At 45.0% G+C, this 25,987-nt stretch overlaps 1 protein-coding gene across 4 annotated transcripts in view; it reads left to right on the plus strand.

The window, feature by feature from the left end:
• The window catches only part of ENPP2 (ectonucleotide pyrophosphatase/phosphodiesterase 2), a 90,705-nt gene extending 76,021 nt beyond the window's left edge, over positions 1 to 14,684 (plus strand). For all 4 annotated transcript variants that reach the window (XM_081012549.1, XM_081012548.1, XM_081012551.1 and 1 more), the window contains 6 exons: positions 564 to 703; positions 3,828 to 3,963; positions 6,310 to 6,387; positions 9,018 to 9,150; positions 9,980 to 10,136; positions 14,003 to 14,684. In XM_081012549.1, the coding sequence (XP_080868675.1) occupies positions 564 to 703; positions 3,828 to 3,963; positions 6,310 to 6,387; positions 9,018 to 9,150; positions 9,980 to 10,136; positions 14,003 to 14,176 (818 nt within the window). In that variant the 3' untranslated portion in view covers positions 14,177 to 14,684. The remainder of the gene's footprint in view (positions 1 to 563; positions 704 to 3,827; positions 3,964 to 6,309; positions 6,388 to 9,017; positions 9,151 to 9,979; positions 10,137 to 14,002) is intronic.
• The last annotated feature ends 11,303 nt before the right edge of the window (positions 14,685 to 25,987 follow it).

Raw genomic sequence — 25,987 nt, forward strand, 5'->3', positions numbered from 1 at the left:
GATGGGAGTTGCAGTCCATTAACTCAGCCACAGGTTCCCTGGCCTGAAACGCCCCCTAGTCCAATGTGGTGTAGTGGTTAAGAGCGGTAGACTCGTAATCTGGTGAACCGGGTTCGCATCTCCGCTCCTCCACATGCAGCTGCTGGGTGACCTTGGGCTAGTCACACTTCTCTGAAGTCTCTCAGCCCCACTCACATCACAGAGTGTTTGTTGTGGGGGAGGAAGGGAAAGGAGAACGTTAGCCGCTTTGAGACTCCTTCGGGTAGTGATAAAGCGGGATATCAAATCCAAACTCTTCTTCTTCTTCTTCTAGTCAGCTTGCAGCAGAGAGGACTACCCAGTCATACTTTATGCTGCTTTGCAATTCTGCTCCCCAAATTACTGTGGAAAAGCTGCCTAGTATTGGGTAGTGGTGCAGAGATCATAGGTGTGGCTGATTATTGTGGTTTGGAGGGGTTTAATTTTTATATATATATATTTCTTTGCAAAGTGGCTTTTATACATTTATGAAATGTATGTATTGTATTGCGTGGGTCCCACGCACAATCTTCTGTACGTTGCAGATAACAAGCACCTCCTCTACGGTCGCCCAGCTGTTCTTTACCGTACAAAATACAGCATTTTGCACCACCATGACTTTGAAAGTGGCTACAGCGAAACATTCCTGATGCCTCTCTGGACGTCCTACACTATTTCAAAGCAGGTGACTGTTTTCCTGTATCTCTTAATGCATCCTATCAGACACATCATGGACTCAGCTGGATTGGTAAAGAAAAAACAATTTATACGTGTTGTATATGTGATATAACATTGTGCCACCAGATGGTGACGTGGAGCCCTGTTTTTCTCTACCTATTTTCCCTGTTTAAATTTACAACGCTTTAAACTGAAACGCTTCTTTGATGTGTCGAAATCCAGCCCATGTTTAAGTGGTTTTCCCATAGTAAGACAGCCCTCTGAATACTAATGGACCTGCATGCAGCAGGAGAATATTTTTTTCTTCCATACAGTATTACATTTGAATTGTGGACCTTTATGCCATTGCCAAAGTCCTGAAGGCGAACATTGCAAATGAGCAAATAATGAAGGCATGTTTTGCATTGAGAGAGAGAGATTATTTGGCACGATTGATTTGTACAGCACCAACTGTGTAGGTAGAACTTTACTGAATAGCACAGAGGTTGTCCTCTGGCCTGAGCAGAGTTCAGTCCACATTTTGACAGAGGAAAGGTCAAGGGAGGAAGGGAGGACAGAGGCAAGGAGTAATAGGGAGGGAGCTTTTGAAGGACACAATGCCATTCAAAGGGCATGTTTCCACCTTGAGGGTTTTTTTAGGATGCCTTTTGTTATTTAGTCATCTTAGTCGTGTTCGACTCTCCGTGACCCTATGAACCAGAGCATGCCTTGGAAACTCTCACTTTCTTCTCAAAGCTTCTCCTTTTTTATGTCCATGGACTTTTCTTGGCAAAATACTGGAGTGGTTTGCCAGTTCCTTCTCCAGGTGGATCACATTGAGTCTAAACTCTCGGCTATGACCTGTCCGTCTTGGGTGGCCCTGCACGGCATAGCTCAGAGCTTCTTTGAGTTATTCAAGCCCCTTCGCCACAACAAGGCAGTGATCCAGGAAGGGGTTAGGATGCCTACTCGGGTCCAAAACACAGGAACACACCATCATGTGTGCCCTGATCACTACTTCCATGGACTTCAGGAACAAAGCTAGAAGGAGGCCCCCATTTACTGAGTCAGACCATTGGTGTATCTGGCTCAGTATAGTCCGCACTGATTGGCAGAGGCTGCCCAGGGTTTCAGGCAGGGAGTCTTTGCCAGCCCTACCTGGGAGATTCCGGGGATTGAACCTGGGACCTTCTGCATGCAAAGGAGATGCTCATGTGCTAAGCTATGGCCCCCTTCCCCCAAAGACTACCCTCCATTTCTGTAAGCAGAACGCGACTGAAAGGGGTTTGCCCTTCTTGGAAGCATTTAGCTAGCAACTGCCTCTCCCCTTATGAACCAACACACGGGCCCTGCAATCATCCTCTGAGGCCCTTCTTCATGTGCCTCTTCAACGAGGGTGGAAGTCCAGAGTGGGCCTTTTCTGTGGTGGCTTCCCGTTTGGGGAATGCTCTCCCCAAAGAGGCTCACTGGAGGCTCATTCCATACCTTAAGGCTCCAAACATTCCTCTTCTCCCAGGCCTTTGGCTAATTACAGAATCTATGGCCTTTTAAACTCTGTGTGGGTGGGTGGGTTTGGGGTGGGGTATCGTTTTTGTTTGTTACTATGTTACATTTTTTATTTATTTTAACATTGTAAACCGCCCTGTGATCCTTGAATGAAGAGCAGTATAGGGATCTGATCATAGCTATCAACCGTCCCTTATTTGGCGGGAAACTCCCTTATCCCAGCGCCGTGTCCCGCTGCTGTCCCTTATTGATGATGTCCCTTAAATTTCCCGGGTTTCAAAGGAAGCAGCTCCTCTCCCTCCCTCCCTGCCAGCCAGGGAGGAGGGAGGCTCCAACTGTGTTGCTTGGCTGCGTTGCTCACCCAATAAGGAGTCTAAGAACGACTGGGGGGTGGAGCTTGCATGCCTTGTGCCGATCAAATTGGCCGCGTTGCCTTTGCTCAGCGCTTCCCAATGGAAAGGTGACGGTGGTTTTCTTTGCTGCATCCCCTTTGCTGGGTTGCTGCGCTGTAGGAACCACCGCTTGAGGCTTCATTTGGCTGCTGGCTGGGCTTTCTGCCTTTGGCTCGGAGGGGCTCAGAAGTTGAACATACCTGTGCCCGGAAAATCCCTTATTTTGGCTGCTGATCCCTTATTTTCAAGGCTGCTGGTCCCTTATTTTCAAATCTGTAAGTTGGCAGCTATGGATCTGATAAATGAATAAATTTGTGGGTAACAGGTTTCTGGGTTTTCAGTCTAATCCAACAGGGCTCTCCTCCTTTACTCCAGGGTGCGAGACGGGGAATTGGGTTTGCATTGCATATCTAAGTACGAAACATGCAAGAGAATAGGCTCTTTTAAGAAGTGGTGCACTTGGGTCGGTCTTTTTCTGAACAACAATGGAAGAGTAGGCATTAGATTTCTGTGCTTGCTAGGGGATCCAGAAGCTCCATATTTTCCTGCTGAGAAATTCTGAATAGTAAGCAGCATCTAAGTAAATGAAATAAACAGAAGTATTTCTCCTCCTCCTTCTCCTTCTCCTTCTCCTTCTCCTTCTCCTTCTCCTTCTCCTTCTCCTTCTCCTCCTCCTCCTCCTCCTCCTCCTCCTCCTCCTCCTCCTCCTTCTCCTCCTCCTCCTCCTCCTCCTTCTCCTCCTCCTCCTCCTCCTCCTCCTCCTCCTCCTCCTTCTCCTCCTCCTTCTCCTCCTCCTCCTCCTCCTCCTCCTCCTCCTCCTCCTCCTCCTTCTCCTCCTCCTCCTCCTCCTTCTCCTCCTCCTCCTCCTCCTCCTCCTTCTCCTCCTCCTCCTCCTCCTCCTCCTCCTCCTCCTTCTCCTTCTCCTCCTCCTCCTCCTCCTCCCTTCTCCTCCTCCTCCTCCTCCTCCTCCTCCTCCTCCTCCTCCTTCTCCTTCTCCTCCTCCTCCTCCTCCTCCTCCTCCTCCTCCTCCTCCTTCTCCTTCTCCTTCTCCTTCTCCTTCTCCTTCTCCTCCTTCTCCTCCTCCTTCTTCTCCTCCTCCTCCTCCTTCTCCTCCTCCTCCTCCTCCTCCTTCTCCTTCTCCTTCTCCTTCTCCTTCACCTTCTCCTTCGCCTCCTCCTTCTCCGTCTCCTCCTCCTCCTCCTCCTCCTCCTCCTCCTTCTCCTTCTCCTTCTCCTTCTCCTTCTTTCAATGCAGGCAGAGGTGCCTGGAGCCACAGAGCAGCTGGCCAACTGTGTGAGGCCTGACCTACGCATCTCTCCAAGCAATAGTCAGAGCTGCACAGCCTACAGAGTGGACAGACAAATGTCTTACGGATTCCTTTTCCCTCCCCGTAAGCTTAAATTTGGATATAGGGCACGGCGGCTACAGATTCTGATGCTTGCTGGCCATCTGTGCCAGTCCGAATGATGGTGATGGAACCTGAACAGGGCTCCAAACAAGGGGAAGCAAATCCATATGGGAGAGAACTTGCTGCTTTTTGTTGCTGCTGTTCCCACCGCTGAAGAGGCAAGCTGCTTCATAAGCTTGAGCAGCAGCAGGTCTCTTTCAGTTTAATATCCTCCCAAGTGATCTCAGGTGATGCTGAGCACACACATACTCTTCCCAGTGCAGAGTTCTGTGAAACCCTGCATCCTCTAACACTAGCTTGAGATGATGTTAATTTACCAAAAGTAAATCTGATTTATTTTATATTACCTCTCGGTCTTCTGTTCCTTGGTACCAAGGTATATTTAGCACTGTCCCTTTAGGGATACAATATTATTTCGATATTATACTATTGTTTTGCTGGTGGTGTGCAAAAATCTATTCTGCAGTCAGACCCAGGTACATGCCACAGAAAGGAAGAAGTAGGGAGGTGCAGATTTCATGCAGCAGCAGAAAAACCTGAACCCAGAAAAACGCGCCCAGGGGGTCCATGGCGTTAGGGCAACCCAGTCAGATGGGTGGGGTACTTATCATCATCATCATCACCACCACCACCACCACCTGCCAGGGGACTCACTTATCTTGTTAATTGCACAGTGAATTAACCCCCCCAACTAAATCTTTGTCATTTTTGCGTGGTAATATCACAAATTTGGTGGTCTGTTTTTCGTATACCTAAAATCCTTTGCTTATTAGGGTCTACCCCACATTTTATTCAAAAAAAATTGCTTTGCACAGGTAGAAGGTGAAAAGATAAGTCCTTAGGATCCCTTCCCCCCCAAATTTTAAGATACTATGCTGGTTGTATTGGGTACATACACGCTTTTGCTGATCTTGCAGTTCCTATACTGGGGACTAAAAGGAGCTAATGTATTGGGGAAAAGAGGGGTTTCTAACTGGATCTGTGATGGGGGCAAAGGATTAACCCCCCCTTCCACAGTCCAGCTCCACTTCCCCTTGTCAATTGCCCCAACTATTTAGGTGTGAATTTTAGTCCCTTCTACTGTGGCACTGTGGGTTAAACCACAGAGCCTAGGACTTGCTGATCAGAAGGTCGGCGGTTCGAATCCCTGCGATGGGGTGAGCTCCCGTTGCTCGGTCCCTGCTCCTGCCAACCTAGCAGTCGAAAGCATGTCAAAGTGCAAGTAGATAAATAGGTACCGCTCCGGCGGGAAGGTAAACGGCATTTCCGTGCGCTGCTCTGGTTCGCCAGAAGCAGCTTAGTTCTGCTGGCCACATGACCCGGAAGCTGTACGCCGGCTCCCTCAGCCAATAAAGCGAGATGAGCACTGCAACCCCAGAGTCGGCCACAATTGGACCTAATGGTCAGGGGTCCCTTTACCTTTTTACTATGGCAAACATTGCATTTAGTTTGGCTGTCTGTTTTGTGGCCAAAATGAGTCCTTTTCCAGTGGACCAAGAACCAGCCAGTACTGTGTGTGCAGAGGCCTGGCCTTTATAGAGTCCAGGTGTGCCAACTTGGCCTCGCGACTGTGGATACCTGGGGTGCCACACTGCATGCATTGCCCTGGCGCTGAAATTTGTGGTTGCCCGGACCCTTCATGGGGATTTTTGTGGGTGGGCAGGTACCCAGAGCCCCAGGGAGTTGGCACTTAGGCCAGAGTCTTCCCACAGGGCAACTCATTGAACGAGTTAAAGGAAGAGAAGCTCTACTTGCTAAGGCGTTACCTACTAGCCCCTGGGATTAAATGCCTGTACTGTCCTCTTGTCTTAGGAAGAGCACACAGAAGTCATAGAGAAGCATGCATGCATAGCCAAATATCGGAAAGAGTGTCATCTCAGGTGTTAAGGTCATCAGAGGGGGTTCTCTTGGTGGTTGCACCCAGGAATTTCTGGAAGTGGTGGCTGTTGCCCAGGGCATTTTCTGTGGCAGCCTCCGAGCTGTGGAGTCCCTGCCCCACAGACGTGTATCTGACACCTTCCTTACGTAGTTTTCATATGACGTTTGTCCTGTCCTTTAACAACTCATTTATCTATTTGTTTTTAACAGATTTTTATACTGCATTTTTTTCTATTGTTGTAGCCTGTTCTGGGACCTTAGGAAGGGTAGAGGGATGCTCAAGAGACCATCACTATTTGTGGGTGTGAGGGGGAAGAGGGCTAGATCAACTCTCTCCCCATTCAATGTTTTCTCCAAGAACAGGGGATATCTGTCCTTGCAGCGTCTCAGTAGATACCATATCCACCAATATAAAGTAATCCCGACAGAAGGTATCGTTTTCTCTTTCAGAACTCAGTTCCTCAGCAGATGCAAAATACGATGCTTTTCTAATAACGAATGTCATTCCGATGTATCCTGCCTTCAAAAGTACGTACCTGGTTCTGACCTGCATTGGTAAAACTCTGCTTCTGTCTCTTCGGTGCATGTGCCTTCCTTCAGAGAGGCAGTGAATAAGGAAAATAACTCATTTAGGGTGCAAGTTCTCTCCATGGGGCTTAAAAGCTGTATGAGAACTTACTAGGTCTTAAGCCCCAGCATCTGCTTTCAATGCCAGGGCAGAATCCTTGGGGAAAATGAGTCAACGTGGTAATTTCATCTACCTGGTAATTTCAATGTGCACCAGAAAGCAGGGAAAGATCAGATTGTGCGTGCATGTTTTAAATCAGTACTTTTAATGTTACGTTTTAACAGTACCGTTCACAAACCTTCTCACAACTGTAAAGTTCATGGAAGCATCAATCATAAAAATAACTCCCCAGCTATGAGTTTATGAGGGGCATTTGCATGCTACCCCATAATGGAATTTGATTTATTAGCAGCTTGCAATAAATAAATAAAGTTAACCATAAAATCAAACTACAGAAACAAACATCGCAAAACTGTCTTCCACTGCCCAAAATTAAAACATAGATTTAAAACTTAGCTGCCCCCATCTGACTACATAAGTTTGTGTACAAGGCCTGGTCTTTATGTGCCACTGAAAAGACCACAGAAATGGCACCAGGCAAGGCTCCCTAGGAAAGCTATTCTATAACCAAGGTGCCATTACTGAAAAGGCCCTCTCCCTGATAACTATCTGCCTCACTTTTCTTGGGAGCTCCACCCAGAGCACAATCTAGGAAGAGGATCTTAAGGTTTGGGTAGGTATATTTGAGAGAAGGCAGTCTTTAAGTAACCTTTTCCCAAGCTCTTAATGGCTTTAAATTGGGCCCAGAAACAGACTATGAATACAAAAGCCAACATCATGCAAACCGGAAATAATAATAATAAATAACAACAACAACAACAACAACAACAACAACAACAACAACAACAACAACAACATTGTTGTTTATATGCCTCCCATCTGACGGGGTTGCCCCAGCCATTCTGGGCAGCTTCCAACAAATTAAAACATCATACACAGTAGAACATCAAACATAAAAAAATTCCGTATACAGGGCTCCCTTAAGGTGTCTGCTGAGAAGGAGGCACCCTGAGCTGAAGAAGACAGCAGAGGCACTCCTCCAGATGAATTGTTTATTTGAGCATTCATCCTAATTTGCTTGCACAGAAGCTATATGCCTTCCTGTCAATCAGTTGCCGTCCCATACTTTTTAATGTGCTTCCCCATCACTTTCCTAACTGCAAGAAGCCTAGATTATTATTTTTTACAAGTGGATTTGATGTGACTGAGCACTTTTAAACCACTTGAATTGCAAAACCGTGAGTTTCCAGTGTGCAATTTAATCCCTCCCTAGGAACGCCGACAGACTGGCAGCGACTCATGAGCGAGTCTGTAAAAGCCTTGGTGCCTAAATGGGGCCATTGTAGGCACTGCTTGCCTGCGGAAGGCATCCTTAAAAAACACAAAAAACAGCACAGGGCAAATAGCATGATCCACCTAAAAGCACAATGTTGGGGAGCTGCAGTTGGCATCTATGTGTGCTTGCATGCGTAAGGTCATGTGTAAGGACAGCAAAAGAATCCCATCCTGTTTTTGTAGACAAGAACAATGTGATATCTGTGTGGTGCCCATTGCAATGCCAGTCTCAGAGTGGCACTGTGTATTTCCTTTGTTTTGGACTGGCCAGAGGGAGGGAATTGAGAGAACAAAACATGGGAACAGGAAAATAAAAATAAAAACAGAAAAAAATAAAATGAATTTGTATGATCTGCTGATCTTGGATACTTGACCCAAAAGCATGGGAAGTGAATCTTTGAATACTGTGCCAGGTTACTGAATATGAATGCATAAACACAGAATTGGTGGACTATGTACTATGTTTTTTAAAAGAATTGTCCTTGAGAATTATGGTTTTTATTAAAAGTTTTCAACGTAAAATACAATAAAAGCCAAACTAATCTAGAGAAAAGAAATATGAAAAGGGAGAAAATAAAGGAAGAGGAAGAAAAGAAGAGGAAGTAAATACAAGGCCCTTTATCACAATTATAGCTTAACCCTTATTCCACAAACAGAAGAGTGATACCTTCCAACTATCACCTGGGAGCTTCCCCCTCTTCTCCCAGCTTGGGAGGTGCTCTCCGCTCTGCCTCTCATTCAGGGCTCTTCATCGTCTGCCAATCCCCTTCCTGTGTGCATCTTCATTAATCCAAGATAGAAGACTTCAAAAAAATCAAAGCATAAATAAATGCATATACAGTGGTACCTTGGGTTACAGACACTTCAGGTTACAGACTCCGCTAACCCAGAAATAGTACTTCAGGTTAAGAACTTTGCTTCAGGGTGAGAACAGAAATCATGCTCCGGCGGCGTAGCCGCAGCGGGAGGCCCCATTAGCTAAAGTGGTACCTCAGGTTAAGAACAGTTTCAGGTTAAGAACGGACCCCCAGAACGAATTAAGTTCTTAACCTGAGGTACTACTGTAGAATCAACAGAAGTTTCTCTTTCTTAATCCACATGAGAAGTGACTTTTATAAACCACATTTCCTCTTATTGCTTTTAAAGATAATTCTCTCTCTCTCTCTCTCTCTCTCTCTCTCTCTCTCAAATTCAGAGGTGTGGAATTACTTTCAACGGGTTTTGGTGAAGAGATATGCCATTGAGCGGAACGGAGTCAATGTTATAAGTGGCCCGATCTTTGATTACGACTTCGATGGTTTGCATGATACGCCGGACAAGATAAAGCTGTAAGAATCTTCTCCTCTAGGCTGGAGTCTCTTTTGAATGCCAACCTAGGAGTTGAACTGAACACTGGGACTTAGCTATGCATGCATAAAGTTAAAGTACCCCTGACCATTAGGTCCGGTCGCAGATGACTCTGAGGTTGCGTGTTCATCTTGCTCTATAGGCTGAGGGAGCTGGTGTTTGCCTGCAGACAGTTTTTCCGGGTTATGTGGCTAGCATGACTAAGCCGCTTCTGGAGAACCAGAGCAGTGCATGGAAATGCCATTTACCTTCCCGCCAGTGTGGTGTAGTGGTTAAGAGCAGTAGTCTCATAATCTGGGGATCCGGGTTCGTGTCTCCGCTCCTCCACATGCAGCTGCTGGGTGACCTTGGGCTAGTCACACTTCTTTGAAGTCTCTCAGCCCCACTCACCTCACAGAGTGTTTGTTGTGGGCGAGGAAGGGAAAGGAGAATGTTGGCCGCTTTGAGACTCCTTAAAGGGAGTGAAAGGCGGGATATCAAATCCAAACTCTTCTTCTTCTTCTTCTAACATACCTGTTTCCTTATGTGTGTGAAGAGGATTTTGCCATCATTCTAGAAGGAACCTTCCAAGTGTTGTTGAACTCCCAAACCCTCAGCATTCCTGCTGGCCATGGTAGCTGTTGAAGTCCAACAACATATTCTGGAAAACCTAGTATCCCAACTTTTGTTGCAAAAACCTGATATACTATAAATCCTTTTTAATAGGTAGCTGAACTGGGGGCTGTTATTTACCCAAAATCTGTTTCAACACGTCCTTTAGGTATGTTTGTAATTTTTAAAAATAACCAAAACCCCTCTCCTTTCTTCTAGGTATGTGGAAGGAAGTTCAATCCCAGTCCCAACCCATTACTATAGTATTATAACAAGTTGTTTAGATTTCACTCAGCCAGCTGACAAGTGTGATGGACCACTGTCTGTTCTGTCATATATATTCCCACACCGTCCAGACAATGATGAGAGCTGCTTTGTAAGTTCGAACAGATACCTTTGCTTTTTTTCCTTCTGAAACCAGGAAACAGGAAGAAAAGAGGGAGTAACTTCCAGTCTTGTTCGGCTGCAGTGATGTTCTGTCTCTTTGTTCTACCTGATGCAGGTCAGGAATTCTGTAATTAAGCTAAAAGTCCAAAAAGTGAAACTTCCAGCCCATGCTTTGGAGGTGCGGAATTTCGCTCCCTTGCATTTTGGTGCGGGGGGGGGGGCAAATGGGGTGAATTTCAGAAGACAGGGAGCAAAATTTGCTGACACAACACCTGCTTTTCAGATATTGGCAACCAGTGTGTAGTCGTTTAATCCTGAAAGAGAAAAGAAATAGGAAAGAGCTGTATTCATATTTCATTTTGATTTCATAAATCGGAATTAAATTCCCACTTCAAATTTTAATTTGTTTTGACATTTTTTGTCAGTTTGGAAAATTATTGAGAACAATGAAACAAATGTGACTGCAGTGAACATGGTTTGAAATGAATTTAATGACCAAATACTGAAACAGAAGCAGGGTTTAATAATGGGAAAAAGTGATGCCACAAGAACAGTAGCAATCTTATATGCCCAAAGTTCTAATAACCTGAGAATTATCCAGCACTAATTTGAATAATTCAGGGTGATAAATTGTGAATGTTCACAAACATGGCCAACCAGGTTGAAAACAACAAGAAAATGACTTATAAAAACATGCTAGAATTCTCTATCTCTTTCTCTTTCTCTTTCTCAGTAAAGCATGTTAAATCACTGAACTATGCAAAAGTATGCAGTTCATTAATTTTTATATACAGGCAACTCTGAATTTACGTGGGGGTTACATGTTGGGGATGGTACATAAAGCCAAAATTGCCTATAGTCAAAACACATTGGGCGCTGTGGCGGGTGGGATGACCAACACATATATATTTATTTGCATTTCCAGATGTTGTTAGACTGCAGCTTCTATCATCCAGCAGGCCAATGGTCAAGAATGATGAAAGTTGCAGTCCGACAACATCTGGGGAACCAAGACTGGGAAAGGCTGCTTTTGAGATGTAAGACTCCCAAGGAACACAGGTAAGCAATCACAGACTACTTAACACTGTAAGTGCTCTGGGCTTGCTTACCTGTGTTCCTCACAAGTTATGCTTATTAAGCCTATTTACACAGCAGAAGAGTTCCATTGTGAAAACAGGCATAGGCAGCTGTATTTGCCATCTGCTTCTGTTGATTTAAACATGTAGAGATTTGCACTCAGCTTCTTTTCGGATGGGAACAGTTTGGTGTGTGCGTCTCTCCTCTAAGCACTCTTAAGGGCTTGGATGAGCCATTTAACACATCCATACTTGGCTAGAGAGGTGCTACTTCTTCACAATTAATCATTGCAAGTAGTAGCAATCATCTCTAGAGTGCTATCAGTAAAGAGGAGAGGAAGTAAAGTCGTTTCTCAAGGGGAGAGGAGAGGTAAAAAGAGATGGAGGCAAAAGCAGTTTATAGACTCTATAATAACAAATTGTAAGTTTTGTGTGTGAGTGAGAGAGGTGTATACACACTTGTACAAGTATAATGTATGCAAGGTATATTTTGAGCAGAGGGTCAGAAAAGAGCAGGTATTTAGCTGTTCTATTTGCTGGTGGTTTATTGTTTAAAACAACCCCCTTCCACAAACGCAGAACTGTGTGTCCCCCCCAAATATGTTTGCTTGTGTGTGCTTTTACGGAGGCGAGCAGAAAACAGCAAGCAGGGAAAGAGCGCAAAGCAACCCTTTTCTTCCTGCCAGACCTCAGTTTTATAATCTCAGTAGTTGGAGCAGGTGGTGCAGGTTTTCTGTGGAAATTTTTTATTTTCAGTTTGCATCAGGGTTAACATTCTGATGTCCTGGAATGTCAGGTGGGGGGAAATATTTGACTCACAAAACAATGTCTTAAATATGTGAAATATACTCGGAGTCCTGTAGTGATTTCATGCTCTTTATTGTAGCTTGTAAAACAGTGATTGAATTGCCCCCCAAACCTTAGGCTTTTATATAAAAGCCAAACCTCAGGCTTTTATATATATAAAAGGATGTCACATAGAGGAGGGAGAAAGGTTGTTTTCTGCTGCTCCAGAGAAGCGGACACGGAGCAATGGATCCAAACTACAAGAAAGAAGATTCCACCTAAACATTAGGAAGAACTTCCTGACAGTAAGAGCTGTTTGACAGTGGAATTTGCTGCCAAGGAGTGTGGTGGAGTCTCCTTCTTTGGAGGTCTTTAAGCAGAGGCTTGACAACCATATGTCAGGAGTGCTCTGATGGTGTTTCCTGCTTGGCAGGGGGTTGGACTCGATGGCCCTTGTGGTCTCTTCCAACTCTGATTCTATGATTCTATGATTCTGTATACATTAGTTACACAATGAGTCCTGTCTGATTGGCTGATTCTGCTTCCCTCCTGGAACCTGACTGGTCTTCTCCTGCAAGCCAATCAGTTGTTGCATTCTAGGATCCTACTTGCCTATTGTTCTAGGATCCAAGCTTAGTACATAACAATATGTAACTGCTCTGGATTTTCAAGATGGTTTCAAATGACACAGCACCACCTGGTGGCTGCGTACAACCTTCCAATATGGCAGTTGCATCCATGTGGGGAGCCAGTCGCCTTCTGTAAGGCCTAGAGATAAACCCAACTGTTGCTAGCCTCTTGCAGTGTGGTTGGAATCACTTCACAGCCATGTAGAACCAGGCTGCGTGACGCTACGTGTTGTGTGAAATACAACATTTTGGTTTAGAAGGCAGCCTTAAACAGGGATCCTTACATTTTTTAGTAGTCAGCATCTTATATTAAATATTGCCATGAAATACCAAAAATCTGGAACAAATGTAAAATAGTGAATGGGAGCTGAAGTATTCAAAACCGACCTGGTGCTTGGATAGCATGAGACAATCTTGGGGTTGTGTGTTTTAGCTCCACGTTGAGTAATAATAATAATAATAATAATAATAATAATAATAATAATAATTTATTATTTATACCCCACCCATCTGGCTGGGCTTCCCCAGCCACTCTGGGCGGCTTCCAACAAAGTATTAAAATACATTAATGCATCAAACATTAAAAGCTTACCTTTTAATGCCTTCAGATGTCTGCCTTCAGATGTCTGCCTTCAGATGTCTTCTAAAAGTCTGGTAGCTGTTGTTCTCTTTGACATCTGGTGGGAGGGCTTTCCACAGGGCGGGTGCCACTACCGAGAAGGCCCTCTGCAAATTCCTGCATTTGCAGGGGCTTGGACTAGATCACCCTCATGGTCCCTTCCAACTCTACAGCTCATGAGTGGGCAAACTAAGGCCCGGGGGCCAGATCCAGCCCAATTGCCTTCTAAATCCAGCCTGTGGACGGTCCAGGAATCAGCGTGTTTTTACAAGAGTAGAATGTGTCCTTTTATTTAAAATGCATCTCTGGATTATTTGTGGGGCCTGCCTGGTGTTTTTACATGAGTAGAATGTGTGCTTTTATTTAAAATGCATCTCTGGGTTATTTGTGGGGCATAGGAATTTGTTCATTTCCCCCCAAAAAATATAGTCCGGCCCCCCACAAGGTCTGAGGGACAGTGGACCGGCCCCCAAGTTTGCTGACCCCTGCTACAGCTCTATGATTCTATGAGACGCCAACTTTCCCTGTGGATTCATCTTAACAAATTGCAAACGCTCTCTTTATAAAGACCATAGTTTAAGTAAAGTAAATTATGGAGAGTGGGACGCTCACTTTAAGAAGGGAGAGTGCATGTCTGAATGAACGAATGAAACTTTATTTGCGTCAGCCATCGGCCATAGCAACAAAAGAACATTGCGGTATACACAGAACAAAATAAAATAGTCACATTGCCTTTCCATTCCAGAACTCCTCCGAGGACGAGTCCCGGTGGGTTGAAGACCTATTGAAAATGCACACCGCCAGAGTACGCGACATTGAGCAGCTCACAAGCTTGGATTTCTTCCGGAAGACCAGCCGAAGCTACACAGAAATCCTCTCTTTAAAGACATATCTGCATACATTTGAAAGCGATATTTAACCTTCCTCTTTAAACTCAGCCCATCCATCCTCTCATGAAGTGGTGTATATTTTTATATTATATTTATTAATTTGAAACAGGACATTAAAATTATTAGTCGTATTTTTTGTTTGTTTGTTAATCTTGCATCAAATCTTAAAATATATTAAAGTCTTGTGTCAGTTGTTTTTGATTTTATTTTATTTTTAACATAGGGTGTATGTTTTGGTCTCTCCCTGTCTGCCTTCCCTTGCCCCCGAGCTGAGATTTTTTGAGTGCTTGCTGACACTCAAGTCTCTTGGTCAAAGCTTTTTCAAATGGTGCTGCAGAGTTGATTAATTACTTGGAGGAAAGCTTTTAATTTTTCCAGCACTCCCTTACCTTCTGGTTTTGTTTTTTGTTTTTTGTTTAGTCCTGTACTGTGTATCAAACATGTAAAATGACAATTACTGTTAACTATGTGATAGACATATTTAAGCTCCATAGAGAATAGAAACTTAAATATAATAAAACCACACATTCAGGTTTTTTTACTTTGTGTTCCTTTCTCGCACAGTGTTTTGAAATTCTGGATGTCAGATTCTTTCCCCTTAGGATGGGTTTCCAGTCTGTTACTCTGTGGCTCCAACAGGACGTAAACTTACTGCATGGACTTAAATATGACCCTCCAGTTTTAAATGCAGCAGACTAAACATCTGTAGAAAACTTAAATTAATTCAGGTAACATGGTGAGGTCAGGGGGTGGAGCCCTAAACCAGTGTTCCCCAACCTTGGGCCTCCAGCTGTTTTTGGACTACAACTCCCATCATCCCTCGCTAGCAAGACCAGTGGTCAGGGGTGATGGGAATTGTAGTCTCAAAACATCTGGAGGGCCGAGGTTGAGGAAGCTTGCCCTAAACCCTTTGTAATGCTGCTGTCACTCTCAAGAAGCCCTGCCCAGGGATAGGGGGATAAATTTGATTCAATTCACATTGATAGGCAAATCTCTACCTAATTCACACTTCCCAAAGCATTACATGAACCAAAATGCAGCCATCTTTGAAATTTGCACTTCTCTGAATTCTGAGGTGCAAGTTATCCAGCCCAAGGAATATCTACAAAATTACATATATTAGGGTAAAGTGAGCATAAAAGTGCATGTGTTAGTAAAAAGAACCTACAAAAATGCATTATATTATGCAAACTTTCCTTTGACAAACTATGCATGTTGAGAGAAATTAATACTAAAATGATGATGGATTTCAGTGTGGAGCAACTAAGACAGACATATTCACTCATCCCTAATATAGAAGGGCACCCTAATTCCTTCGTGCAGAGCAAATCCTGGGTTTGCTGGAACTTGACGTGACCCGATATACCGTGGTACCTCGGCTTACATATGCTTCAGGTTACATACGCTTCAGGTTACAGACTCTGCTAACCCAGAAATAGTACCTCGGGTTAAGAACTTTGCTTCAGGATGAGAACAGAAATCGTGCTTCGGCGGCGCAGCGGCAGCAGGAGGCCCCATTAGTTAAAGTGGTGCTTCAGGTTAAGAACAGTTTCAGGTTAAGAACGGACCTCTGGAATGAATTAAGTACGTAACCACAGGTAGCACTGTATTGCCATGTATCCCTGATCCAGCCTGCCTACATTTTCCTCTGGCCATGTTTGCCATGGCATTCAGAAGGTGGGGAATGTGGACCTCAATTTGAAAAGGATTCCTTGCCACTGTCCTACCAGGAATGATCCAGTTCAGCCCTCCAGCTACCTGGGGAAGGAACTGAATAGTGATGTTTAGGGCTCCTGGGAAAGAGGATGCAAGAAGTGAGGAAATAGCACCCATATTTCTTTCCAATGTTCCTGAAACCCTACGCTGCTGTGGTGTGCTTCAAGGCTCAAAATGGCGGCTAGCCATGAAGGGGAGTTTTCTAGAGATGGGAAATAGGATCTCTGTCCCTCTTTATCCTTGCAACCACGCTCACTATTGTGCTCTCTATAACCTCCATGTTGCAGATCCACTTAACCCTAATTCCTTCAGGATACTGTCCATCCCTCTTTTCCTTTTAAACTTGTTTCCATTTTCTCTTCTGTACTTGACACCCTCAACATTTTGTCAGCTCAGGAAGCAACTGGATACAGGCCCTTAAAATAATAATAATAATAATAATAATAATAATAATAATAATGTACAAACCAACATTCTCAGAGTATGTGAAAACCATGGTTTGTTTCATGTGCCCTGCTTGCAAATTGATAAGCACTTCACTATATAAACTTGATATTTAGAGGGAATGCTGAATTCTGACAGACGTCTGTGTGTTTACAAGAGAATAGGTGTCGGACATTTTGTGGGCATCCCTCCCTCATTTATGAGTGGGTGGGTGGTGTTTTTAATAGAGTAGTAAAGAACTCTACATCATTTCCAAATACAGGAGAACATTATATAATCTATGGCTGTGTATTCGCCATACATTTAAAGCACATGACTTCTCACGAAGACTCCTGGAAACTAGTTTGTTAAGGGTGCTGGGAATTGTAGTTTTGTAAGGAGTAAACTACAGTTCACAGGCATATTTGCGGGAAGTCATGTTTTTTGAATTATGGTATAAATGCAGCTTAATTCTCCACACCAAGGCAGGGTTTTCTGTTCTCTGTTCCCTAGCATACTGGCCAGTTCCATCTCGAATTAAAGCATGCTGTGTTAGTTTTAACAAGGGATAACAGAGATTTTAATTGGCACCTATGCTGACCGGGTCTCGTAGTGCTACTCAATGAATGAATAATAATGTTTTCATGTCCCAAAGTAATAAGGTTGCCCACGGAAACTCTAGCCAGGTCAGTTTTCTTTGGAAGAGAAAGCACTAGAGGCAAAATTACTGCATTAATAAATAAATAAAAACCCCAGGTAATTACACACTTCCAATATTTCACAGATAAAAGTAGAGACACTCTATGGTGTACTTGCAACACACTTATTTACAGCTAGACTGCATGTGATGCTCATTTGCATTATTTCCCAGAACATTTTTAAAGAAGATAGTCCTGAGGGAAGCATTGAATGAGAGCACAAAGAGCACGGGTGGGAGGTTGTGCTTGACCCCTTCCATTCCCATCATTTGATTATTCAAAAGCCCTTCTCAAGCTGGTTTTCCATATGAGGAAAAGACACATGACCCCGCTTGGTGAAAAACAGCTTGGGGAACAGCAGAAAGAAAAATGAGTAAACCACACCTCTCCGCCCTCTGTGCTTTTATTTGCAGCCACCAAGACTGCTTTGTGTCTTAAAAAAGCAAAAGCTAAACATTGCAATACAGTCGTACCTTGGTTCTCGAATGCCTTGGTACTAGTACATTTTGGCTCCTGAACGCCCCAAACACGGAAGTAGTGTTCTGGTTTTCAAACGTTTTTCGGAAGCCAAACATCCGACACAGCTTCTGCTTGAGTACAGGAAGCTCCCACAGCCAATCAGAAACCGTGTCTTGGTTTTCTAACAGTTTTGGGAGTCGAATGGACTCCCGGAATGGATTAAGTTTGAGGACCAAGGTTCCACTGTATGCTGATACATCACAATGACTGAAATAAGGATAGAGCTATGTATGTAGATGCGGGTGGCACTGTGGTCTAAACCACTGAGCCTAGGGCTTGCTGATCAGAAGGTAGGTGGTTTGAATCCCCACGACGGGATGAGCTCCCGTTGTTCGGTCCCAGCTCTTGCCAACCTAGCAATTCGAAAGCATGTCAAAGTGCAAGTAGATAAATAGGTACCGCTCCGGCGGGAAGGTAAATGGTGTTTCCGTGCTTAGTCATGCTAACCACATGAGCTGGAAGCTGTAAGCCGGCTCCCTTGGCCAGTAAAGCGAGATGAGCGCCGCAACCGCAGAGTCGCCCGCGACTGGACTTAAAGGTCAGGGGTCCCTTTACCTTTATGTATGCAGAAGCAATGGCTAGCTTCATGGTTTCCCCTACATTGTGATTTTTGCATTAACACACACCCATCAAGATTGGCAATATATTAGCAGGTCAAAAATTATGAAACCAATATTGCGATATGGACTTGAAATCAGTTTCGGATGATAAATCGCCCAGCCCAATTGTAACTATATAAATATGGTGAAAAACAAATTCATCAAACCGTTAATACATCTCAATGCAAACTAATCGTGATTCAGAAGGTCAGAAACAGCTGCTAAGTACCAGCGCTATCCCAGTTGACATGACACTCTCTGCAAAGGGACTTCTTCACCCAGAAGAAAACACACTCCCAGGCCACACGATCTCCCATAGTTATCAGCCTCAAATAAAGAGTTTACATAACTCTTTTATAAAGACATTAAAAATAACACTTCTATGTTGTCTTCAGAGAAGTGAGGCAACATGTTCTATAGAAGATATAGAGCATCTACCATGCTTTTTCTCCATGTGGGATAGTTAAGATAACACCTTTCCACAGCCCCTTTTGGAAGACTGATTGATCGATCGATTGATTCTATTTCTTTGCCGCTTTTCATTCAAATAAATCCTAAAGCGGCTTACAAACAAAAGATAAAAATAGCATAATGGAACATCACGAATACAGCATAAATCGTATAGAATACTTAACAAGTCATCAGTAAGACAATCACAAATAAAACAATTACCATCTACGTAACACTATTAACAGAACAACTAAAAAATAAGCTAAACATCACAGTTACACCAGTTACAGGATTCACAAAGTACGACAGCATTCATATTTATAAAACAGTATTAAAACATTAACAAAATAGCAACAAAACAAACAAACAAAGCCCTGTTGAATTTGTTGAAGAGTATTCTGGACTCTCTCCTTGCAGGGACACAAGCCCCAGACAGCAAGAGATGCGTCCATGTGATAGCCCAACTATATTATTAGACGGCCCTTTTCACTCCGTTTTATAGGGGGAAGTGCAAATATTCTCAATTTCTGAGGACATTCGGTGGTCTGACTAATCCTTATTAAAGGAGACATCCCAGCGGGCCTGTGATTATAGACCTCCTATTAAAGTGAGCATTGATTCTCGCAGACATGGATTAAAAGCACAGAGCTCCCCTCAGAAAAGTGCCAGCAGTTGACTGCGATACACTTCGCCTTTGGACGGGAACCACAGTTTCCAGTTTTGAAAGTCTGTCTGTCTCACCATGTTCTTGGCAAAGGGCTTGGCCGTTTGCTCACAGCTCCTAACCCGGCACTAAAAATAATGCCGATTGATTTTCCAGAAGCAGAAAATATACCGCTGAAAACAACCTTTGATCTTCAGAAATAGGTCTGAGGCCCGAGCGCACATAAATTACTTGCCTTTTGTGCATCTGCTGTCTGGAAAAGTAATTGTACGTTTCGGCAGCTCGGCTGTGAGTGGGCTTCTTTGTTTGTGTCTTAACCATTCACAGGTGGCTAGTTTCTACACACACACACACACGCACGCACGCAACCCTTTCTGTTCTCCATCCAAACCACTGAGAGGCATTATTAAGAGTTCAAGGGGACATTCTAGCATGACTGGGGCTTGCTGAGGTCTCATAGTCACCTAGAGAGGCCCAGGGAGACTCCACTGTTGAGCCAAGGTCCTTCTCAAGCACAGAAAGCTGCCTTATAATGAGCCAGATCATTGGCCCATCTTGTTCATTAGTGTCAACACTGACTGACAGTGTCTCTCCAAGGTTTCAGACAGCGAGCATTCCCAACCTGACCTGGAGACACCAGGGATTGTGAAATATACTCGAGAGTGGATTTCATGCTCTTTATTCAGCTCATAGCAGTGAGGAGAAATGGAAGTTCCCCCAGAATGTCTGCTTTATATACATTATTTACACAATGGGCCCCACGTGAGTGGCTAATTCCGGGATTCACCTGTAGGCCAATCAGGTTGCGGATTCACTTCCACCTGGAGCTGGATTGGGTGGCTCCTGTGGACCAATCAGACTGCTGCATTCTGGACCCTATTGTTCTATGACCAATCAGACTGCTGCATTCTGAATCCTAGTGTTCTAGGACCAATCAGACTGCTGCCTTTTGGATCCTATTCAACTCAGTACATAACAGATTGGAACTGGCAGCCCCTTGGAAAATATGGAGCAACAATCCAATTATTTGGATGGACAGCTCCCTTCGATGTTCAATACATCAATAAAAGGGACACATAGATCCTCAGAGTGTTCTTATTTTCCAGGGACAGTCCCGGATTTACAGAAGCCATCCCGGTTTCTGATTTGATCCCAGAAGGTCCTGATTTTCCTTAGGATGTCCCTATTTTCATCAGAGAAATGTTGGAGGTTATGGAGTTATTCTGAGTTCTGAGCAGAGGAGATAAGTAACTTTACAACCTCTAGAAGACAACTGAAGGCAGCCCTGTATAAGGAAGTTTTAAAATGTTTTATTAGGTTTTTACATATGTTGGGAGCCACCCAGAGTGGCTGGGGCAACCCAGTCAGTTGGGTGGGGTATAAATAAAAAAAATATTGTTATTGTGGGTTAAACCACAGAGCCTAGGACTTGCCGATCAGAAGGTCGGTGGTTCGGATCCCCGTGACGGGGTGAGCTCCCGTTGCTCGGTCCCTGCTCCTGCCAACCTAGCAGTTCGAAAGCTCGCCAAGAAGTGCAAGTAGATAAATAGGTACCACTCCGGCGGGAAGGTAAACGGTGTTTCCATGTGCTGCTCTGGTTCGCCAGAAGTGGCTTAGTCATGCTGGCCACATGACCTGGAAGCTGTACGCCGGCTCCCTTGGCCAATAAAGCGAGATGAGCACCGCAACCCGAGTCGGCCATGACTGGACCTAATGGTCAGGGGTCCCTTTAGCTTTACCTTTACTAGCTTTAACCTTTTGACTGCATTTTAGATGCAGTTCAATGACCATCTGATTTGCTTCCAGCATTTGGCTGAATCCTAGATCATTGAGTTTGTTGTTCTAGCTCAGAAGTTGGGGTACAACCTGTGGCACTTGGGTTTAACATTATATGTTATTATTATTGTTGTATTCATATGCCATTGGCATAACAAAATGTCTTCTAAGCAGTTTACGACTATAAAATCAAGACATAATGAAAATGCACAATAACTTTGCATTGATGAAGATGATGATGAATAATTAAATTTGAATACCGCCCTTTACCCTCAAGTCTCAGGGCAGTTCACAGAATAAAATTACAAGGAATACAGCCCCTGAGAGAGAATAAGAGATTCCCAGCCCCTGTTCTAGTTTCACATTTGGTGTTTGTTTTTATTGCTGCTTGCTGTCTTGAATAGTCCTATGGAAGCTGCTGTTTTAGGATACAGTGGTACCTCTGGTTACGTACTTAATTCGTTCCGGAGGTCCGTTCTTAACCTGAAACCTGTTCTTAACCTGAAGCACCACTTTAGCTAATGGGGCCTCCCTCTGCTGCTGCGTGATTTCTGTTCTCATCCTGAAGCAAAGTTCTTAACCAGAGGTACTATTTCTGGGTTAGTGGAGTCTGTAACCTGAAGTGTATGTAACCTGAAGCGTATGTAACCCGAGGTACCACTGTACTGTGATTAGTATTATGACTGACGTTATTGCAAGCCACTTTGATCGTGCTTTTTCGGGAGGAGTAGTGGAATAAAAAACGTTTAAGTGGGATGTTGCAGTGCTGTGTTTTGCACTAGTATTTACTGAATGCATAAACATAATAAGGTGGGGAAGATAAAGGGTTACTGTCCAAAATTTCTCAGAAACTGCAATGGTCCTCAGATCTAACTGCTTAAATAAGATGTTTGTCGTCACTTGAATGCCTTACTAGTCAATTGTTCTGGCTGCTCCCATGGTGGAAAATGTAGCCATATTGCGATTGTATACAAAAAAGTGGCCCTCAGTTAACTTTCTTGTGCTGGGATTTGGTATGTGTGTACATAGGTGTGTTATATACGGTAACCCAACAAATTGCTGGATAACTGGAATCATTGGAAGTAGAAGTATATTTAAGACTATGAACAGCACAATCCTATATAATCTCCTCAATGTGCTTTAGCCCTATATACTGTATTTACTCGAATCTAATACTCACTTTTTTTGGCCAAATTATGTTGTGAAAATTGAGGTGCGCATTAGATTCGATGGCGCATTTACATTCGCCAGCAAATACTTTTTTTGGCTTCAAGGTTCTGAAAATTGAGGTGCACATTAGATTCGATGTCACATTAGACCCGAGTAAATACGGTATTTATTTGGTCATTTAAAAAACCCTGCCTTGCCATATTTCCCAAAGAAACTCAAGGCAGATGGCAATAACGCTACAATATAAAACAAATAACATTCCAAACCCAATAACACAAATTGAAGTTCCTGGGAGTAAGTCCCATTGAAATCAATAGGGCTAAAACTGCACTGCAGTGGCCAGTATTTCTGCAAATACGTGAATTAAAATGTCCTGTTTACAATCTTTTTGTATAAAAACATTACCAGTGACTTCTTCTTTTTTCATTTTGCACCATCTAGTGGCAGCACAAAGGAAAACATTAGTGAAAGCAGCCATTAACTGTAAATTGTTAACGCTATACTGTGTAGTATTTATAAAGTTCCCTGTATTTGCCCTCTTGGGACCAGCGATCCAGTTCAGGGTAAGGATGCTACCAAATTTCCTTGCTTCTCTGGGCAATTGTTGATTTGGTTGGAAACCTTTTAGACCAGGCATGGGCAGACTTGGCCCTCCAGATGTTTTGGAACTAAAACCCATCATCCCTAGCTAACAGGACCAGTGGTCAGGGATGATGGGAGTTGTAGTCCCAAAACACCTGGAGGGCTGAGTTTGCCTATGCCTGTTTTAGACAAGTCACCAGACTTTAAATAAGTCACCTTTGCATCACCAGAAAAGGGAACACAGATTTCCATCAAGTTTTCTTAACCCAAAGGTAAAGGTAAATGGACCACAGACCATTAGGTCCAGTCGTGGCCGACTCTGGGGTTGCGGCACTCATCTCGCTTTATTGGCCGAGGGAGCCGGCGTACAGCTTCCGGGTCATGTGGCCAGCATGACTAAGTCACTTCCGGCAAACCAGAGCAGCGCACGGAAACGCTGTTTACCTTCCCGCCAGAGCGGTACTTATTTATCTACTTGCACTTTGACGTGCTTTTGAACTGCTAGGTTGACAGGAGCTGGGACTGAGCACCAGGAGCTCACCCCGTCGCAGGGATTCGAACCGCCGACCTTCTGAACGGCAAGTCCTAGGCTCTGTGGTTTAACCCACAGCGCCACCCGTGTCTTAAACCATATATAGCTGCAAATTTAGAAATGGGCGATGTCTAGTGATGTGCAAGTGAAAGCATGTTTGTGCCAGGAATCGTTCCCTCTCCTCCTCACCTGTGCAGGCCAAAGTAACCCCCCCTAAAAGCCTCTCTTGAGGGTTGGGGGGACTCTTGTGGGATGAGTTGGACATTGCTGCAAGGAAAGAGGGAGAACTGCTCTCAGTTAAGCAGAGCAACCATGTTTCAGCAGAGTGCATGAGCTGTGTTTTGCATCAGGTTTTTCAAAGCCAGCTTCACTCGATGACTCAAAATCAGCTTGCATTTTGAGTACCCAGGGTGCATACCCCATGTCAGGGGTTCAGGAGCAGAGGCACAGGAAAGGGAGGAAATAGAGAGCGAGGGGGAGGAGTCCGAAGGAAATGTTAGCGATGACAGCGGTCCGAGGTCTCTGAGTCTTTCCAGCGAATCGGAAGATTCACAGAAAGGGGCTCCCATGGTCAGAGCAAGGGGGGTGCCGAGGGGGACACCCCAGGAAGAAGGGGCCAGAGGGGACTCAGAGAGCAGCAGTTGGAAATCAGGACCAGCGTCCACACCAGAGTGCAGTAGGGGGGAGGAGTCCCAGGCATCGGGATCAGGCGGCGCACTGCCAGTGGGAGGACATGAGTCAGGATTGGCCACGCCTCCATCGGGGAGCGAGGAAACGGTCGAGAGGAAGGTTGAAGGCTGGGCGCGTGCGCCAAGTTCAAATGTACAGGAGGGCGGCGCAGTTGGCAGCCCGGATAGGGAGCCAGGTCCCAAAGCCCGCCGAAAAGAGGGGGAGGAGTCAGGGGGGTCAACGTCAGCGTCAGAAGAATCCAGGAAGGAAGGGACCCCGGGGGGTAGCAGGACCCAGAGGAGAAAGGAGAGACGTAAGAGGTGGAGTAAGGCTAGAATCTTAAACTGGTGTACAGGGGGCGGAGACTCAGATGGAGCTTCGCCGATCTAACCCCTAGACGTAGAGCTGGGGCGCTGCGGCTTGAAAATGGAAACTGTACTTCAATAAAGACTTTTGTACATTACTGCCGGCTAGCGTTGGTCCTCTGTGAGCTGGGACCTGGAGCCAGCTCTGACAGTAAGCTCCATCTCAGTAAGTTTTGCACCAAAAACCTCGTAACGTGAGTGGACGCAGCGAGGGAAGAAGATTGGTGCTTCGCGAGCTCACAAAAGTCAGGCAAGATGACTACAGAACAGCAACTAGCAGCCCTGCAAGATGCAGTGACACAACTCAACGCGGAGGTACTCGCATCCAGGAAAAGGGAAGAGGAAGCGGCTGCCGCCTGCAGGGATCTCCAAGCCAGGTTGGAAGTGCTTGCTAAGCAGGGGCAACCGGGACCCAAATCAGAGGGGATTGGGCTGGGGAAAAGAGGAGGCAGCCTGGTATCTCATTTCGATGGGAATTTGCAGCAGTACCCTAACTTCCGAGCAGACGTGCTGTTTGCGCTGGAACTGCTGGATAAAGACTTTAGAGATGAGCAAGAGAAGGTGGGGTTTATCTTGTCCCATTTGCATGGGGAAGCTAAAGCGTGGCTGCGCAATCTGTGGAGAGATAAGGATCCGGCGCTCCAAAATGCGGATGCATTCATTAAAGCGATGGATTCGTGTTTTTTATCAAATATAGACATTGATATCGCCAGAAAAGACATACATGGGCTCAAACAAGGCAGAGCCAGTGTAAGGCAGTACCATTCCCGCTTTTTTGCGTTAGTCCATGCGCTGGGATGGGAGAAGGATTCTGCCCCAGCCAGAGACCTTTTTTGGGAAGGCTTGAATGCAAATGTGAAAGATGAGATTGCAAGGGGGGAGAGACCAAAGAGCACTCAGGAGGTTGTCCGGCGGGCGCTGCAAATTGGGGTGCGTCTGGAAGAACGTCCATGGAACAGAGAAGAAGGACGTTGGGGACGTACGCCAGTGAGAGCACCTCCCCTCTTTCCCAAGGATGCAGCGCGTGCGCAATCCACACCTCCGCAGGGAGGGGGAGAGGAACCGATGGAGATTGGAAGCGCCAGGGCTCAGTCAGCAACCAGAGCCCTAACACCGGGAGCAGTCAAAGCGAAGCCTCCTAGAGGGAACAGGAAGTGCTACATCTGCGACAGTGCTCAGCACATGGCGAAAGAGTGTCCCCAGAGGCTCCACAAGCACACTGCAGCCTCAGCAACAGTAACAGACGCAACTCAGCAGAGAGAACCACAGCAGGGAAACGACAGAGTCTGGTTGGAGGAAGAGGCACTGGGGCCCAGCCAGACAAGTCAATGAAGCCGTCCCCAGAGATTTTGCAGCCCACAGACCCCCTCCCGCCCAAACCAGTGGTGCAGCTCACAGCATCGCTCCAACTACCCAATGGACTCACTATGGAAGTGCCGATTACCATTGACTCTGGTAGTAACGCAGACTTCATAGGACTGGATTTCATTCAAGAGCACAACATAGCACTCCTGCCAGCCACGCTGCCTCTGAAGGTTGTCACGGTGGATGGCAGGGAATTGCTGGGGGGGCAGGTGGTGCAGCAAACGCCTCCGATGGTGATGCAAATTGGGAATCACCAAGAAGTCATCAGCTTCAATGTCACCCAACTGTCGGACACGCCTATAGTATTAGGCA

Source organism: Podarcis pityusensis, assembly GCF_964106645.2.
Source record: "Podarcis pityusensis genome assembly, chromosome: 7".
NCBI lineage: Eukaryota > Metazoa > Chordata > Lepidosauria > Squamata > Lacertidae > Podarcis > Podarcis pityusensis.